Source organism: Loxodonta africana, chromosome 10, assembly GCF_030014295.1.
Source record: "Loxodonta africana isolate mLoxAfr1 chromosome 10, mLoxAfr1.hap2, whole genome shotgun sequence".
NCBI classification, from domain to species: domain Eukaryota; kingdom Metazoa; phylum Chordata; class Mammalia; order Proboscidea; family Elephantidae; genus Loxodonta; species Loxodonta africana.
The window spans coordinates 12,968,106-12,986,278 of NC_087351.1; the positions used below are offsets into that span (position 1 = coordinate 12,968,106).

The 18,173-nt window shown below is 42.9% G+C and overlaps 2 protein-coding genes across 10 annotated transcripts in view; both read right to left on the reverse strand.

Moving 5' to 3' along the window:
- The window catches only part of STARD9 (StAR related lipid transfer domain containing 9), a 113,982-nt gene extending 109,648 nt beyond the window's left edge, over positions 1–4,334 (reverse strand). For all 8 annotated transcript variants that reach the window (XR_010323104.1, XM_064292084.1, XM_064292076.1 and 5 more), the window contains exon 1: positions 4,223–4,334. Coding sequence is in view for 7 of the 8 variants with exons in the window: in XM_064292084.1 (XP_064148154.1) it covers positions 4,223–4,315 (93 nt within the window). In the remaining variant the exon portion in view is untranslated. The remainder of the gene's footprint in view (positions 1–4,222) is intronic.
- A 576-nt stretch (positions 4,335–4,910) lies between these two features.
- Positions 4,911–18,173, reverse strand: part of HAUS2 (HAUS augmin like complex subunit 2) — a 28,645-nt gene continuing 15,382 nt past the window's right edge. Inside the window, exons 2-6 of one of the 2 annotated variants that reach the window (XM_010598381.3) lie at positions 17,934–18,029; positions 17,518–17,587; positions 10,980–11,112; positions 9,742–9,850; positions 4,911–8,171 (exon numbers count right to left, since the gene is read on the reverse strand). In XM_010598381.3, the coding sequence (XP_010596683.2) occupies positions 8,046–8,171; positions 9,742–9,850; positions 10,980–11,112; positions 17,518–17,587; positions 17,934–18,029 (534 nt within the window). In that variant the 3' untranslated portion in view covers positions 4,911–8,045. The remainder of the gene's footprint in view (positions 8,172–9,741; positions 9,851–10,979; positions 11,113–17,517; positions 17,588–17,933; positions 18,030–18,173) is intronic. The other variant, XM_023558732.2, reaches the window with a different exon arrangement.

Here is an 18,173-nt window from a genome sequence, read left to right on the forward strand (position 1 = left end):
CCTGATACATGCTACATCCTGAATGGCCCTTGAAAGCATACTGAGTCAAGCAAATCAATCACAAAAGATACATATTGTACGATCCCACTCCTATGAAATATCTAGAATAGGCAATATGTTAAGACCAAAGTTTATTAATGGTTACCAGGGTGTGAGGTAGGAGGAAAGGGGGAGTCATTGTTTAGAAAGCACTGTATTTGTTTGTGGTGATGGAAAATTTGGCAACAGGTATTGGTGATGTTCTCACAACATGTAACTGATGTCACTAAACTGTACATGGGAAAAACGTTAAATTGGCAAACGTGTTATATATATATATTTTTACAACAATAAAATAAAATACAGCTCACGGTTACAACACATAAAAAAAACAGAGCAGGGAGGAATCCTCAGTTATACGGTTATCACTACGGCAGTTTCTCAAAGTGTGGTCCATGGAGCACCTACATCAGGATCATGGGGGAGGGGTCGAGAGCTAGTCAATTCTAATTCCCATTTTGGGGGCCCTGAAATTATAACAAGCTGCATTATTATAACAAGTTTTCCAGGTGGGTTTTATGCATACTACAGTTTGACAGGAGTTCCTGGGTAGTGCAAACGGCTCATGTGCTCAGCTAACTGAAAGGTTGGAGGTTTGAGTCTACCTAGAGGCACCTCGGAAGAAACACTTGGCAATCTACTTCCTAAAAAATCAGCCACTGAAACCCTATGGCACACAGCTCTACTCAGACACACATGGGGTCACCGTAAGTCAGGCATCAACTTGACGGCAACTGGTTGGTTCATAGTTTGGGAGCCACTGTCCTAAAAGGGGAAATAACCAAGGCATTACCACTTGATAATCCGTAAAACTTTATTAAAACACACACACACACACACTGCCACTGAGTGAATTCCAACTCACTCATAGCGACCCTACAGGGCAGAGCAGAACTACAGAGTTTCCAAGGCTGTGATCTTTATGAACGCAGGCTGCCCCATCTTTCTCCCACGGAACAGCTGGTGGGTTTAAATTGCCAAACTTTCCGTTAGCAATCAAGTGCTTAACCACTGCATCACCACAGCTCCAAAAAGCATACGGCTAATACTTACTGGGCTCTTAAAATGAGCCAGGCTCTACTCTAAGTAGTTTTAAACTATGATTTCATTTGATCTTCACAAAAACTATTGAGGTGTTTATTCCCATTTTATAAAAAAAAAAAAAAAATTTTTTTAATTTTTTTTTTTTATAGCTTAAATAAAAGAAAGAAAAGCAAAGCACAGAGAGGGAATGTTATGTGTGAAGTAAGTTTTGACAGGGACAGGGCAGTGGGGAGTGTTCCAGGGCCTACAGTGTTGGCAGAACGGGACATGTTCTCTCAGGGTGAATGATTTTTAGATAGACAATGGGCAGCACGTCATAATGAGATATGGAATTTCTGATTATGGGAAACAACTGTGAGGTAAAAACCAAACCCGTTGCAGTCGAGTAGATTCCAACTCACAATGACCCTACAGAGCAGAGTAGAACTGCCCCCATAGAGTTTCCAAGGAGCACCTGGTAGATTCAAACTGCTGACCTTTTGGTTAGCAGCCACAGTACTTAACCACTACACCACCAAGGTTTCCAATTGTGAGGTGGAGGGGAGGAAATCAAAACCATTTCCTATATTATTATTTTCCTGAGGGTCAGTTCTAGTCCTATTGAGCAAAGAGGCATCTGATTGAGAAAGAAGTGGAACTTTTTTTTAATCTCAGGAAGAAGCAGTGTGGCGTGGTAAATGGAATCGTGGCTCTATCCAAGTTTAAACCTTAGATAATTTCCCCGTCTGGACCATTTTCTCATCTGGAAAAACAAGAAATTGGAAGCTTGAACCAGATGATCTTGAAGATTTCTTCCCAAGTATAACATCAGATCCAATGACCGTGTTAAATGAGTCTTTGAAGGTTGGAACAAACCACACAGCAGATTCCCTACATTTAGATAAGCCTCAGAGAAGATGGTGGAAGTTAACACACCTGGAGTACAGCTGTCTTCTCTACAGGATTCTGTGAGATGAGGGGAGTGGTCTGGGCTTCAAAGCTGGGGTCACACTGTGTTTACCCATATCTGCTCCCGAATCTGTGCTCCTGCGCCTTCAGCTGCCATAATCTGCTCACACCTGGACAGCTGGAGTCTTGGCATTCTACCACTTGCTACTCAAGGCTTCTAACTTGAGCTAAAAGTAAATAAGCTTTCGTGCTCTTCTTTCCCCTCCTTTTGTTTGATAAGGTTTAATGTCACTCTCTATTGTGGGTGCAAATAACAACCCAATTTCAACATCATTTATCTAATCTAACACATGCTTTTGTAGTTCCCTGGGTGACGCAAACGGTTTGCACTCAAACACTAACTTACAGGTTGGCTTTGTGAACTCACCCAGAGGCCCCGCAGAAGAAAATGCCTGGTGATCTGCTTCCATAAAGATTAAAAAAATCTTACAGCTGAGAAAACCCTATGGAGCAATTCTAGTCGGTAACACATGGGGTCGCCATGAGTCAGAATTCATGGCAACAGGTTTGCTTTTCTTGGTTTTAGTTCCCAAGGAACTGGGAAGGTACTGCTGAGAGTGGTCATTGTTGTTATCCTAAGGACAATCCTTTCCCTAAAAGGATAGTTTTGCAAAAACAGGGACTGCCAGAGGTTACTTCCAGGGCAGTAGCTACACCTGCGAAAACCCTCGCAGCTCTAGCCACCACATCCAGTTATGCAGAAGCCAGACAGCCTCAGCCCTTTACCAATGTAAACACAGCAGTTCAGGCACGTGCTGCTCGGGGCTTTCTTCACTGGACCTCTTTTACCCTCTCCTACTCACTTTTCTGTTTTGTTTGTCCCTTCCCCCCATCCTATTTCCTCCCCCCCCCCCCCCGCCACCATTATTGCATTGATTACGTGACTTTTCAAAGCCAACTGCCCCCATAACAGGACAAAGATACCAATTTTTGTTGTGGCTGGGAGAGTTTTCACAGGTGTAGCTGCTATCCTGGAAGTTGCCTCTCCCCCCCCCCCCCCCGCAAAACCCTTTCTTGACCCTTCTGCCCAATTATCAAGCCATCTTACGTACTGGATATGTTTTAAACCTCCCAAATAATTCCAATATGTGCCTTCTGGTCCCAGCGCAAACTCTGCCAGCTTTATCTCCTACCATTTAACTCCCTCGGCCCTGCCCGGCCCCACCCCACCGGCAGCCACCTAGAATTTAGCTCTGTTCCCTGGTAGCCTAAATCTTTTGCTCTTGGTGTTCTTACTACATAGAATGCGCCCTACACTGTCTCCACCTGTCAGCAAATGCTAATAAAAATAGATCTTTAAAAAACAGTTCAAACATCAAATTTTCTGAGAAGCTTTGCCTGACTTTCCAAACCTAAATAGAAAAATTAATGAAAAGGGAAGAAATGATGTGGCTGGGCAGTGGATGCCTCAAGAGCGTGCAGGATTAGACTTACCTATGTGGAAAAAGGGGAGCACTGATGGCTCAGAGGTTAAGCGCTGGACTGCTCACCAAAGGTTGGTGGTTTGATCCCACCCGCCGCTCCGTGGGAGGAAGATGGGCCAGACAGGGCACTTCTACCCTGTCCTATGGGGTCGCTATGAGTCGGAATCGACTCGCCGGCACTGGGTTTGGTTCATGGGGGAACAGGCACTGACAAGATGAAGGGAAGAAGTTTGAATAACTTCCCTACTTCAGAGTTTAGCCCGTGACATGTCTGCTGTCGGGCACAGGAGGAAGCCGCGATTCCCCTGACACACCCTTGCGGTCTGCCCTTGTCCACATCTTCACAGAGGAACCCCGGGCACCCAGGAACACACACAGCTCTGCCTCAGTTCTGGCAGCTCCTCCAGGTCACCGAGGCAGAGGACACTGCCGGTCCCCTTCGCAGCCCCTCTCGGCCTGCCCGGGGAGAACGGCCCAAACCCGGCACCTAGACGTGAGCCGCAGTCTTTCCGAGTTCCCGCCGGCGGGACGCCAGGACAGCCACCCGCAGCGCGCCCCCGGGCCGTCCGGGAGCCGCTCCCGCGCCGGGGACGCCGCGGCTCGACCACGGCCCCTGCTCCGCCAGGTCTTTCCGGTTCCCGGACCGTGGCCCCGGGGTCGCTTTGCGTCTGTTTTCCCCACGCCAGAATCACTTCAGGGGCAGGTGGGGACCCCGAGCTCCCCTCAGCTCAGTTGACGCCGCAGCTCTCCCTCCCGCCCACACTCACCTCTTGCTGAGGGGCCGGACCCTCAGGGCCACTCGCACGTTCGCCATCCCTCGGCCACGGCCCAAGCCAGGCAGGGCGGTCCGGCTGCTGCATCCTTGGCCCCAGCCCCAAGCCTGGCGCCAGCCCTGCCCCGCCCTCCGCACGCGCCTCCCCGGACGGCCGCGCCCACACGCGCGCCGCAGCCCCAGTGGGGCGGGGCCTGCAGAGCGGCGGCCAATCCTGAATCCGGTGGGCCCGAGGACTCCCGCCCCCGCCCCGAGCGCTCCGCCCCACACATTTCTAGGGACGCCCCTGCCCTGTGTGCGCTGCGGCCCAGACGAGGCGGTGCCTGCCGACCTGCAGCCAATCCCGAGGCTGGCGGGCGGGAGGCCGCCCGGCCCCGCCCCCTCCCTCCGCCCCACGGACCCCTTGGGACGCCCCCTCACTTGCGCGCACCGCCTCCCGGCCGGGGCGGTGCCTAGCAGCGGCCGCCAATCCCGAGCCCGACAAGCGGAAGGGCGCAGGTCCAACCCGGCCGGTGCAGGCTCCGCGTGCTGGGAGGGGGCGAGCGAGCGCGTTTCCCTGTTCTTGGATCGGCTGTGCATGATATAGAGTCACGTATATTCATTAAATTTTGGTTCACGCCCGACAGTTGATAAAGTGCTTTGCTTAAATGTTTTCATTTACTGCGTTGACCTGAACTGGCAGCTCTGTGGTTAAATTTTAGGGGCCGAAATGAAACGGGAGACACCTGTTTCTGCTGTCCCAGCCAGGGAACAGTGTTCCTCTTTGAAGACAGAAGTGGGGAAGGGGCTTGGAGTGAGGGGAGGAGTCTGAAGTGAGCGCTGTCCGGCGAGATGTTCTACCCTAGTACTAAATTATCTTCTCTCTCTGAGTAGACCTCAGGCTCAGTTTACCTGACTGACGCTTTTTAAGTCGAACTGCCTATGCTTTAACTGTGTAAGCTAAACAGGGAATCATTGCTTTGTTCGCTTAGGATTCACACAAGGGCTACAAAATTTTAGTTAGAAATTACAGGTTTATTTCAATATTTTGAAAAAGATTAAAACAAAAACAAAACAAGCAGACATATCAACATTCATAACATGAAAGATATATACATATATATAAACTAACACAGGAAATCACGTAATAAGGCATTGAAACCAAGGCTGAGCTTAAACAGATTTCTGATGAAATACAACTGAACGCTTTGCTCAAGTGTTAGGTGATGCTTAAGATATTATAACCACTCTTCTATATTCCATTTGCACAAGTCAGCAAAGTAGACTTCAAAACATGATCCCTGGTTGTTTCACCAGGATTTTTTTTTAATAATCCTATTTGCTTAGGAACAATTTACTCATATTTACTATGTTCTGAAGTTTTCTTGTGTTAAAGTGTGATGAATACACGGATCACTGACCCCATGTAATATAGAGAATCCAACAGTACAAAAATACATATGTACACTTTTTTTTTTAATTTTTATTGAGCTTCAAGTGAACGTTTACAAATCAAATCAGTCTGTCACATATAAGTTTATATACACCTTACTCCATACTCCCACTTGCTCTCCCACTAATGAGTCAGCCCTTCCAGTCTCTCCTTTCCTGACAATTTTGCCAGCTTCCAACCCTCTCTACCCTCCCATCCCCCTCCAGACAGGAGATGCCAACACAGTCTCAAGTGTCCACCTGATACAAATAGCTCACTCTTCATCAGCATCTGTCTCCTACCCACTGTCCAGTCCCTTCCATGTCTGATTGAAGACTCTTACAATTCAGGAATATGCATGGTTAAAGACTGTCATGGGTTGAATTATGTCTTCGGGAATGGTTCCTGTCCTGGGCCAACAGAAGGTTTGGGGACCATGACCATATGTACACATTTTAAAGAGAACTGCAAGTCTGAAAATACAATAAGCCAGGGGTACATACACTACTGACACAAACCAGTACCTTCTAAGTCAGCTGTATCAGTATACACCTCCCTGTTACATGCACAATTAGACTACACAAGGTATCCGAGCACTTCATAAGGTAAACCTCTAAGGTTTTCTTAGAGTGTGCCGTTTTTCTTTACTTTTTTTCTCTGCCTATACCTAAGGCTGCCAGTGAATACCCCCCAGAATTGCTTAGTGTGTTAGGGGTCCCCAAAACTACTCCCAAGTTCAATGATTCGCTAGGAGGACTCACAGGACTCAGCATGTATCATCACACTCACAACTATGACTTATTACAGTGAAAGGATACAAAGCAAAATAATAGCAAAGGGAAAAGGCATGTGGGGCAAAGTCCAGAGGAAACCAGGCACAAGCTTTTAGAGTCCTCTCCCTGTGGAGTCATATAGCATGCACTTAATTCTTCCAGCAACATGTTGACAAGAAGCGTGAAATGTTGTCTACCAGGGAAGCTCATTAGAGACGCAGTGCCCTGGGTTTTTACTGGGGACTAATCATGTAAACACCCTCTACCTCACATGTACCAAAATTCTAGACTCCCAGAAGGAAACCAAGTGTTCAGCATAAACTACACAATTAGCCACTCTTATCACGTAGTGTGACGGGAACACTCCTGAAATCTAACTTGTCAGATGCCAGTCAAGGGCCAACCTTGTAAGCAGGTCTTTCAAAGTCAGGCTTGCTATGTTAACGCTTTGCTGCACACTTGGTCACAATTCCACAGGAATAACTGGCATAGACAGTTTCAGGTTCAAGAAGACTCTTTCAATTCAGGAATATGCATGGTTAAAGACTGTCATGGGTTGAATTATGTCCCCCCAAAAATGTATCAACTTGGTTAGGCCATGATTGCCAGTATTCTGTGGTTGTCCTCTATTTTGTCATTATAATTTTTTGTTAAAGAGGATTAGGGTGGGAATGTAACACTCTTGCTCAGGTCACATCCCTAATCCAAAGTAAAGGGAGTTTCCCCAGGGTATGGCCTGCACCACCTTGTATCTTACAAGAGATGAAAGGGAAGCAAGCAGAGAGTCCAGGACCTCATACCACCAAGAAAGCAGTGCTGGGAGCAAAGCGTGTCCTTTGGACCTGAGGTTCCCGAGCTGAGATGCTTCCAGACCAAGAGAAGACTGGTGACAAGGACCTTCCTTCAGAGACGACAGAGAAAACCCTCCCCTGGAGCCAGTGTCCTGAATTCAGACTTCTAGCTTACCGGACTGTGAGAGAATACACTTTGTTAAAGCCATCCACTTGTGATATTTCTGTTATAGCAGCACTAGATGACTAAGACAAAGACATTTAATACTCTGTTGCCTGAGAAATGGTTAATTCACTCATGTCAATAAACTTTTATAGCTATTATTTGATCCTCACTAGTTTCACCGAAAAGTGGAAAGAAATTTTATGGGAAAAAAAGGAAAATTCAGTTTGGTCTTAATGAACCTGGAATCCTGGTACTTTAATATACAGAGGGTTCTTTCAGTATTGCTAGCTGCAAAGCCTATGAACACTCAGGTCACATGTCATTAGAAACAGACTTATGGTTATATATAAGTAAGCAACTGATGACAGTGGGGTTTTTTTTGTTGTTGTTTTAAGCAAAAATAAACAGGTGATGTTCATTTAGCATTAGTAGTTTGGACATGAACTTTAGAATTAAAAGGTAAAACAAAGCAAAACAAACCCACTGCCACTGAGTCAATTCCAACTCATAGTGACCCTGCAGGACGGAGTAGAACTGCCCCTTATGGTCTCTAAGGAGCATCTGGTGGAGCCGAACTGTCAAGCTTTTGGTTAGCAGCCATAGCTCTTAACTACTAGGCCACCAGGGTTTCCAAAAGGTAAAGGAGGCATTAAACTGTCATGTTCATGAAGATAATTTTACTCAGTTAATATTTTAGGGATACAAGAGGAAACTTCTCTTTGTTGCTCTCGCCACTTCAGTATATTCTCTGCTAGTTCTTCTGTCTCAGTTACCAAAATATCCATCTTTGCTAAAGCCTTGCTCTGTAACATGTGAAAGGGGAAAACAGGAGAGAAATTACATGTCTGTCATTAATTCTTCATCATTTTATCACAAATAATTATGATACCACTGGATCTTTTTCCAGCCCCCTAATGCAAAGGCTTCTTAAAATCCTGCTGCCTCACTTCTCAGGAGTATGAGTTCACCTCTCCTTTTGTCTTCAATTATCACCTCAATGCAAATAACCCTCAAATCTACGCTGTCAAGCCTAACCTTCCTAAAATTCCGTCCCACATTTCAGTCTGTTGGCATTCTCCATCCAGACAATGTATCAAATTCAATTTAACTGCAGTTCAACAAACAGTGACTGGATATCTACTATATGTGCAAGACAAGTCAAAAATAAACTCGTTGACTTCTTTAACGCACACTTGATCATATTCACCCTCAAGTCACCCAGGCTAGAAACTTCTTTACCTTCAGTATGTCTCTTATTCAAAGAGTAGCCAAGATCTAGAAATTCTACCTCCAAAATCTCTCTAAAAATCTACAGAATCCTTTGTATTCCCATGCTTTAAATCCTTTGTTTGAATGACTGTAATCACTCTCCAAGTTTCTCTGTCTTTGGTTTCTCCACCTAACCCAGAGCTGCTCTCTCATGTGCACAGGATTCACGCGAGGCTCTTGTTAAAAGATGCTCGATTCTGAAGGTCCAAGGTAAATGAAGTCTGCAGTTCTCCGTTCCTAACAAGCTCCCAGGTGACGCTAATGCCGATGCTCCCTGCCCACACTGAGTAGCAAGGCTCAGTGTAATCTACCCACTGTTTTCCCCATAACTGCAGCACAGCTTTGATCATGTCACTCCCCTGTGCCCTTCACTTAAAAACAAAACATTCAATGTGTCCCCAGTACTCAGTGAAGTCTAAACGCTTTCCTCTGGTTTTCAAGGCATTCCAAAAACTAACCCTGAGCTAATCTCCCCCTCCTCAAGAGGAAACAGCAGCCAAACTGGAGTACAACCAACCACCTGTGCTCTCTTTCATGTCTTTGTTCACATTGTTGCTTTTGTATGATGCATGTCCAAATCCCACTGATACTTCAAGGTTCAGCTCACTACACACTCCTCTATAAAACTTCACTGAAGTCTTCCTACCTCCCCAACCTACTCCCAGTGCCCCTAAGTTGACGGTCACCCCTTTGTTTTCTGCTCAATAGACAGCATCTTCTTTATAATTCTCTTCTGTACTTATTATGCAAATACAAAGATACAAAGGAGAAAGTATGTATTTTATAGCTGTCTCACCAAACTTTTGAGACTTTTCAGGGCAGGAATTGGTCTCCCACAATACCTGTGGCATAGCCCCTTACACAATGAAGACAACACACAATTATTAAATGTTAGAATAAAAGAATGCAAGATGAGTTCTAAGGAAAAATGATGCAGAAAAGGAAACACATCTCGGTTTTTTAGATAATAAGTTCATAATATTTACCATTAAAAAGTTAAGCAAAGAGATCACACATGTGAGATTTTGATATACAACAAGGAAAGACAGCTAAAAATAATGTGAGGAGTTGATGAGGTCCTCAGATGCCATCGTTAACACTTACCATGTTCTTAAGATTTGCATCTATATGGGGGATATTTCTAATTGTTTCAAGATGGGTTTCTAATTTCTCAATGAAATTCACTGCCAACTCCAGCAAATGTACCATGTATCTAGGAGAGGGAGAAAAAAATGAACTTTTTTTTGGCTTATTTATTTTGTGTTCCCCTTCTTTTACTTTTAATTTGAAGTAACAGAATCACAATCAAGCCAGTAACAATCTTTCCATATTCATGGAAATAGTGATAAACCGGTCCTCCTGTTTCACCTGAAACAGGACCTAAGTGGTCATCCAGACAGAGAAATGGAAAGAGAGGACACCAATCACAGCTGGAGCCGAACCTAACGTTACACAAACCTCGATGTTCCATTCTTCTTAGGTAAGTAGGGAAGTGAAGGGTTTTCCTAGATAGAGCCTCACTCCATTCCAATCCGTTCTTTCTCAGTGAAGAGTGAGGGCAACAAGGGCAAATGTTACTTCATAGAAACATGCGAAATGCTTTAAAATCATGACTCAGCTCTTCTTGATGCGCTACAACATACGTTTTAATACATATGTCTGAATACATCCATGAGAATTGGGGTTTTGTATTATATTTCACTACGAAGTAAAAACTCTGACGCTTAAGACACTGAGTTGCTCAGGGTCAGCCATGAGGCCCTGGTGGAGCAAGATGCCTGTTCTTCTGTTAGTGATAACCCACATCTTCAATTTGACAGTTATATGGACTGGGAGACTGACGTAAAATTTAAGTCATTTGCCCAAGGCTTTGAGGCACATAAACAGCAAAGATGAGAGTAGAACCCAATTTTTCTCTCCTTTGGTTGACATTATTTTCATCGGTCCCTGCTATAAGTCGGAATCAACTTGACAGCAACAGGTTTGTCCCTGCTTAAACCCCGTGCCCCTGCCCATCCATGCCACTCCCAAATGCGTTTTTATAGATAGGCAACATTAACTCAAATATAAACTTACTTTATGGAAAAGTCTACACATAATTTTATCTACTTTGCTGCATGTATGGACCTAATTTCTTTCACAAAGTCATAGTTTTTAATTTCCAGAACACAACAGGCAAGAGGAACTCCTTTCTGTTCACCAAAGCTATCATTCTTTAAAAGCAAAGGATTTTCTTTCTGGTTTAACGCATCAGCGTTAATAATAATGCTAACAATCACTGATGTAATGTTTAAACAAAAACTATCCTCAGAGTAAAAATAATTTTTATTTTGCAGTCTTACCTGTGATAAACAGCTTCAATAGGCAAGTTTTCCTGGCATACAGGTTTCATCAGTCTCTGCCTGAGAGACCTCTTCTCTTTCAGCACTGCTTCCAAATGGCTACTCATGCTTTGCAGGGTATGACATTTCTCAGCTGTATAAACCAGAAACAGGAATTATAATTAGCAATAGAACAAGTAAGCTTTGGAATCACTTATCATTGCCCCTTTGCTCTGGTCTAATGCTGATGACACAATGTCAAACCCACCATTTCCCTCCTAAATTCTCCTTTTTGCTATTTTTAATACCAATACCAGTCTCAATGTCAACTACCTTCTTGTACTTTTCCTACTGACAACCAAATCCTGTGCTAAATTCTTTCTCTGTTTTTCAACCCCAACCCCAGTTCAGTTTTTATAGGTGGAGCCAGATTCTTCGCACAGTCTCTTTTCTTAAACCTGCCACTGATATGCTACATGGAACACTAAAAAACAAGGTCGTCTTACAAGCTATTTCTGAGTATCTCAGTATTTTCCCCAGAATTCAGTTAATGGCTGCCAATTGCTTCTTCTTTTAAATTCTTATTTTAAGAACATTTCGGACTTACTGAAAATTTTCAAGAATAATTCAGTGAACTCCCACATACATTTACCAATTGTAAGTTAACATTTGGGAATATTTTCTCTTTTTTTCCCTCTTTCTTTACACACCTATAAACCGAAAAGCCAAACTCGTCGCCATCAAGTCAATTCCAACTCATGGGGATCTCATGTGTTATATAGTAGAACCACTATGTAGGGTTTTCTTGGCTGTAATTGTTAACAGGAACAGATCACCAGGCATTTCTTCCACGGTCCCGCTGGGTGGGTTCAAACCACCAATTTTTAGGTTAGTAGTCAAGCTACTGTCCTCAACTCAGTCTTTTCTTCAAGGAGTTGTGTTTTCTTTTAGTGGAGAACAATATTTAGAAAACAAGATCTGGGTATTAAGTGTACTCATTACCAATACTGTGTCATTATTCTAGACCCTTTCAGTGAAAAAATCCACATATACAGGTAGTTCCAGACTTACTGATGATGACTCCATTGTAAGTTGGTCCTGATATAAGTTGAATATTTTTTTAGTTTTCGTTATTGCTGTCTTTAAGTATCACTAACTTTATAAATTCAATCTCCATTTTTCTTTGGGAGTTGGGAACTTTACATATAAACTTACATATTTTTATGCAAATAACACGCACCTTCTACGTTTGTTTGCCAAACGCACCCTGCCCCCACAAGGTATTTTCATAAGCAACATGCTTAAAATACAGCAGATATATTTTAATACATAAAACACTCAAATCAAAATCAAAATACATATATACATTAAAAAAACTACACAAATCATACAAATCTACCCTGATAATGAAGAAGAGTTGGACAACGTTGGCATTTTCTCAACTGTGGTAATAGCTCCACCTGTGGAAGGTTCTGGATCATCCGATTATCCCTGGGGATGGGGATAGTGTTTCTAGACAGAATATAAGTGAGAGCTGCCTGTATGGTCATTTTCTTTTATTCTTCATATATTTCGCGGTAACATTTCACTGTTTCCCAAATCTGCCTACAGAAATTAGCACAGCAATCAGCATCTGAGTGCTTGTTTTCAAGCAGCTGAAGCCCCTGGTTTAGCTTAGGAAAAACTCCAGCTAATTCCTTCACTGTAAAGTTTTTTGACACCTTTGCTCCTTCCTCTTCCTCATTACTTCTATCTTCTTCAGCATTTCTTTCCTCTTTGAAATCCATTAAGTCCTGATCTCTCAATTCCCATTCCTCGTGATCTATTCTATGAGCTGCTCCACATTGTCAATATCAAGTTCTAAATTCAGTGTTCCTGCCAACTGGATGATTTTCCCACTGCTCTCTTTCGCTATATTACCCTGATCAATTGCTTGAAGAGTGTTCACACAACTCAGCAATTTTTCCCAAATCCCCTGCATGCATTTTCCCGTAACTTCCTCCCAGAAAGTTTCAATGTTCCAGATACACTGAAGAATATTATAATTCTTCCAGAAATCGCATAACGTTACCATACTTCCACCTGTTGCAGTATCACCTGGGCAAACAAAATCCGCAGGTAGTATGCCTCGAAAGTGGCAACTGCACCTTGATCCATAGGCTGAATCACAGCTGTCGTATCTACCACTTGCACCTCTTGATTTAGATCACCTACATAAAGGGGGGGAGTCCTGGTGGCACAGTGGGTAAGAGCTAAGGCTGCTAACCAAAAGGCTGGCAGTTCGGATCCACCAGCTGCTCCTTGGAAAACCCTATGGGGCAGTTCTCTATCCTATAAGGTCATTATGAGTTGGAATGGACTTGAAAGCGAAGTGTGGTTTTGGCTTACATGAAGAGGATGTCCTGGGACATTACCAAGAAGCAGCAGAATCTTGAAAGCAAGGCTCTTTTCAAGGCAGTAGGAGCACAACTCTGGGATGAAACAATGTAAAAACCAGTATTTGGCTAACAAACAATTGTCACCCAGGACTTGGGAGTTGCTTCTGTAGTAGACCAGCAGCTTGTTTTTGTCAATGTTTTTGAGTGTTTGGGGTTTTTCAGAATGGTAAACAAGAAAAGGTTTTAATTTAAATGCAGCAGCATTTCATCCAAGCAGCAGCCTGATTCTGTTTTTAAATGCCTTGAAACTAGGCATCAGCTTCGTCTCTGTGAATAGAGGTCCACTGTCATAGCCTTTCCCAAAACCAGCGTGTTTTGTCCATGCTGAAAATCTGCTCTGGTGGATAGTTTTCATCTTATATTATCTTGTCTAGTCCATCCTTGAATTTTTCAGCAGCTTCAACATTCGCGCTTCCCGCTTCCCTAGTTATATTGTAAGCCAAATCTGCGTCTGAAGCAATCAAACCAGCCCTTGCTGCGTTTTTTAAGTTCTCGTGGTGGTCTTCTCCTTGATGTTCCTTCAGGTTTTCAAAAAGGCTGCACGCTTTCGTTTGAATCAGGAGTAAACCCACAGGAATCCTCTTCTGGATTCGGTCTCCTAGCCAAATCATCAACAGCTTCTCCACCTCATGGGCTGGCCCTTGCCTCTTCTTTGTTACAACTGTCGATTTTATGCCAATTGCTCCTTTAACTACCTCCAAAATCCTATTCTCATCCTTCAACGATTGTTCAAACAGTCAAATCAGACAGTCCTTCCTCGTGTGCTGTTTCACCGACTTTCCTCTCATTATCACAGGCCTAGGTGATCTGCATCTTTATATCCATGTCTACAGCCTTCCTCACCTTTTCTGGATTACGACTTTCAGTGGCATGACTTCTTTTGCCAGACATACTGTTGGGGGTAAGGAGCTCTGGTGGTGCGGTGGTTAAAGTGGTTGCTAACCAAAAAGTCAGCGGTTTGAAACTACCAGCAGCTCCCTGGGAGAAAGATGTGGCAGTCTGCTTCTGTAGAGATTCATAGCCTTGGAAACCCTATGGAGTCACTATGAATTGGAACTGACTGGACGGCAGTGAGTTTTTGGCTACTGTTGGGGGTATAAGCAGTAAAGGTGTTACAGTGTGAGAAACTTGAACAACTCAGCTTCAAGTTAACAACCGATGCTTCTGATGGTACCAGGCCTTTGAACTGATTTGAACCAGTTCAGTCATGACTGACGAAGTTAAACCCAAACACACACGAATTTTTACAATTTTTACAGTTCAGGTGATACAGAATGATAACCAGAATGGGAAAAATTACAGGTTGAAGCCCTGGAATGGGAGACTTGGGAGAGGCACAGTGAGCCCTTTCAGGAGCCTGATGTGTGAGCTTGGATTACTGCCAGCACTGTGGAGAGTGACACACATCCAAAGCTGTGTGGTTGGCGGCAATCTTTGAGCAGGCACCTTTTTTTCCAACTCTGCTCAAAATCCGAAAGCTAGATTTGGTTGCTATGCAACACGTACACTGCCCTTGTTTACTAGGAGGGAGATTAGTTTCCAGTAGGGGTTCAACCTGTAATTTTTCCCATTCCAGTTCACCCAAATTTTAAATATTTGGGCCTGTTCTGGTTTCACTTCCTCGGCCCTGACTGAACCGGGAAGAACAGGTTCAAAGCTCAGGTGGTACGAAACACTGAATAACATCACGCTACAAAGCCTGGTCTACAATGAAGTCGGCATCAGTGTCATAACGATGAAGTTGGAGTCGTAATGGCTATCAGGCACGAGTGCAGTTCAAACATCATATGTCACTGAAGTTGAACACTGCCCAACTTTCTATGCATTACAACTCCTGACACCAACTTCACTGTAGGCCAGGCCACAGCCTGCTACACAGCAACAGGAAGTCATAGTGGTGAACATCTATAGTGAATATATAAACAGGAAGTCAGAGTAGTGAACATCTGCAGTGAATATATAAACAGGAAGTCATAGTAGTGAACATCTGCAGCGAATATATGAACGGGAAGTGATAGACGTGAACATCAGCAAATTATGTGCTGCGGCACTGTGTGTGGCGCATGTTACCAATGACAAGATGTAGGAAAAAGAAAAAAAAACAACAGTTGTAAATGTGGTTCGTCATAACTTGAATACGTTGTAAGTCGGGGACTACCTGTATATTGAAAAATCATGACTTCATATTAGTACTTCTAATTCCAATCCAACATCACAGGGCTTTCCCTTGTTTCCCACTTCTGTACTGATATCTCCCTTCTTCCACATAGAGAACTTTGGCTCTTGACAACATTAATATTTATTCATTTGCTTAATACATGGGAAATAGTTTCTGAATTGCTATATTTACTACTACAACCTTGCTTGCTGAAAGTAGACTTGAAGCACTTAGGATGAAGATCAAAGACCACAGCCTTCAATATAAAGAAAACAAAAATCCTCACAACTGGACCAATGAGCAACATCATGATAAATGGAGAAAAGATTGAAGTTGTCATGGATTTCGTTTTACTTGGATCCACAATCAACACCCATGGAAGTAGCAGAAATCAAAAGACGCATCGCATTGGGCAAATCACTTGCAAAAGACCTCTTTAAAGTTTTGAAAAGCAAAGATGTCACCTTGAAGATTAAGTGCACCTGACCCACACCATGGTGTTTTCAATCACCTCACATGCATGCGAAAGCTGGACAATGAATACAGAAGACTGAAGAAGAATTGACACTTTTGAATTGTGGTGTTGGCAAAGAATACTGAATACACCATGGAGTGACAAAAGAATGAACAAATCTGTCTTGGAAGCAATACAGCCAAAATGCTCCTTGGAAGCAACGATGGCGAGACTGCGTCTCACATACTTTGGACATGTTATCAGGAGGGATCAGTCCCTGGAGAAGGACATTATGCTTGGTAGAGGGTCAGTGAAAAGGGGGAAGACCTTCAATGAGATGGACTGACACAGTGGCTCAAGCATGATGATGGTGAGGATGGTGTGGGACTAGGCAGTGTTGCATTCTGTTGTACACAGGGTTGCTATGAGTCGGAACCAATTTGACAGCACCTAACAACAATTGCTACAACTACTGCAGACAACAAATGTACTAAGCAAAGCTCAAGATTTGTTTGTAGTTCTTTTCCTTTAGACTGACAGTATATAGCCAAAGAATTATGTTCAAAGTTTATTTAGATTAGGACTTTTTTTCATCTTCTATTGTTATTCATTCTTTGAAATAATTGGGTTTGTTTGTTTTTGCCTCTAATCAATTTTAGGGTTTTCCCTTATCCTTTTGTTTTCTTTTTTGAATATACACAACATCAACAAGGCTTCAAAAATCAACACTTAGAAAAAGATACACTCAGAGAAGTGTCACTTCCTCTCTTATTTCTTTCCACTGTTGTTATTCCCACCTGTTTCTTTTTGCAGAAATAAATACAATAACCGTGTATTTTTATTTTCCCTTTTTTCTTACAGAAAAGGTAGCATGCTAACAATACTCTTCAGTACTTTGCTCTTTCAGTGTAACAATGTACCCTGGAAATCACTCCCTATCAGTTCATAGGGATCTTCCTCGTTCCACTGAGTATACGTGTGACATGACTAGAGTTTACTCAACCTATTTCCTAAGCATGAACATTTAGGTTGTTTCCAGTATTTTCTAATTACAAAAATTGCTGCAACCAATAAACCTGTGCACACATATTTTCATATTATCAAGGTGCGTGTTTAGGGTCAATTCCTAGGAATAAGATTGCTAATTCAAAGGACAAATGCAACTATCTCTAATACGAACAAAGAAATGGTCCGTTATACCCGTCTGTGGCCCCATCAGTTTCAATCTTCCAATACACATTCTCTATTACAACCATGCCAAATGCCATTCCTTACATTCTCCTGACTTTAAGGAGCTCCCAACTTGGTAATTTTTCATGCTATTTGGACCAGTCAAGCCAGTAGGACTTCCATTTAAGCACAGAAATAGAAGCCTTTGTTTGCTTTGGGGCAATACCTAGAAAAATTATGGTCTATCATAATTTTGTTGACTATTACTTTTTTTTATTGCTTATTTAAGGTAATCCAAGTTCAAATCCCAATGATTACCCACTTAACCAAATCACTTACCTAAAAAGAAAGGATGAACAACATCTGCTGTATCTTTTTCTAGTCTTAAGAGTTCAATTTCCAAGTTTTTCTATATTAGGAACAAAAGTAATATTTAGCTCATTCAGAAAGCAGCCTGAACAAAAGTCTTAAACTTTGATAAAAATGGACAGCTTTTAAGCCAGGAATTAAATGGTGTGGGAAGGTGATCTATTATGAGATCTCAGCAGACTTAACCTTTTCACTCTGGTGATCAGGTCCAGCTGCTGTTCCCACTACGACTAACTACTACGACTATTATCACTACTATCAACTACTACAAAGACATACCTGTCAGGCTGCTCTAAGTGCAACGGAATTGCTGATGTTTGAACACATTAAGTTTTTTTTTTTTTTCTGTATTAGAAGTAGAACGTAAGAAGTCTAACAAAATTTACCTGGTAGATTTCAGCTTGAATATTTGTGAGCTGCTGTAATCTGGAGAAGTTCCCAAAGCAGGCAGCTGATCTCCTGGATGTGTTTAACACCTCCTGCTGGTGAGGGAACAGCGAAAGCAGCATTATGATGCAGAAAGCTTTTGTGTGCATGGAAACAGCATGCCCGTGGGTCTAAAATACCAGGGTATATTACGTCCAACAACGCCCCTGAACACAAAGTACAGAGTAAAACAGCAGCAA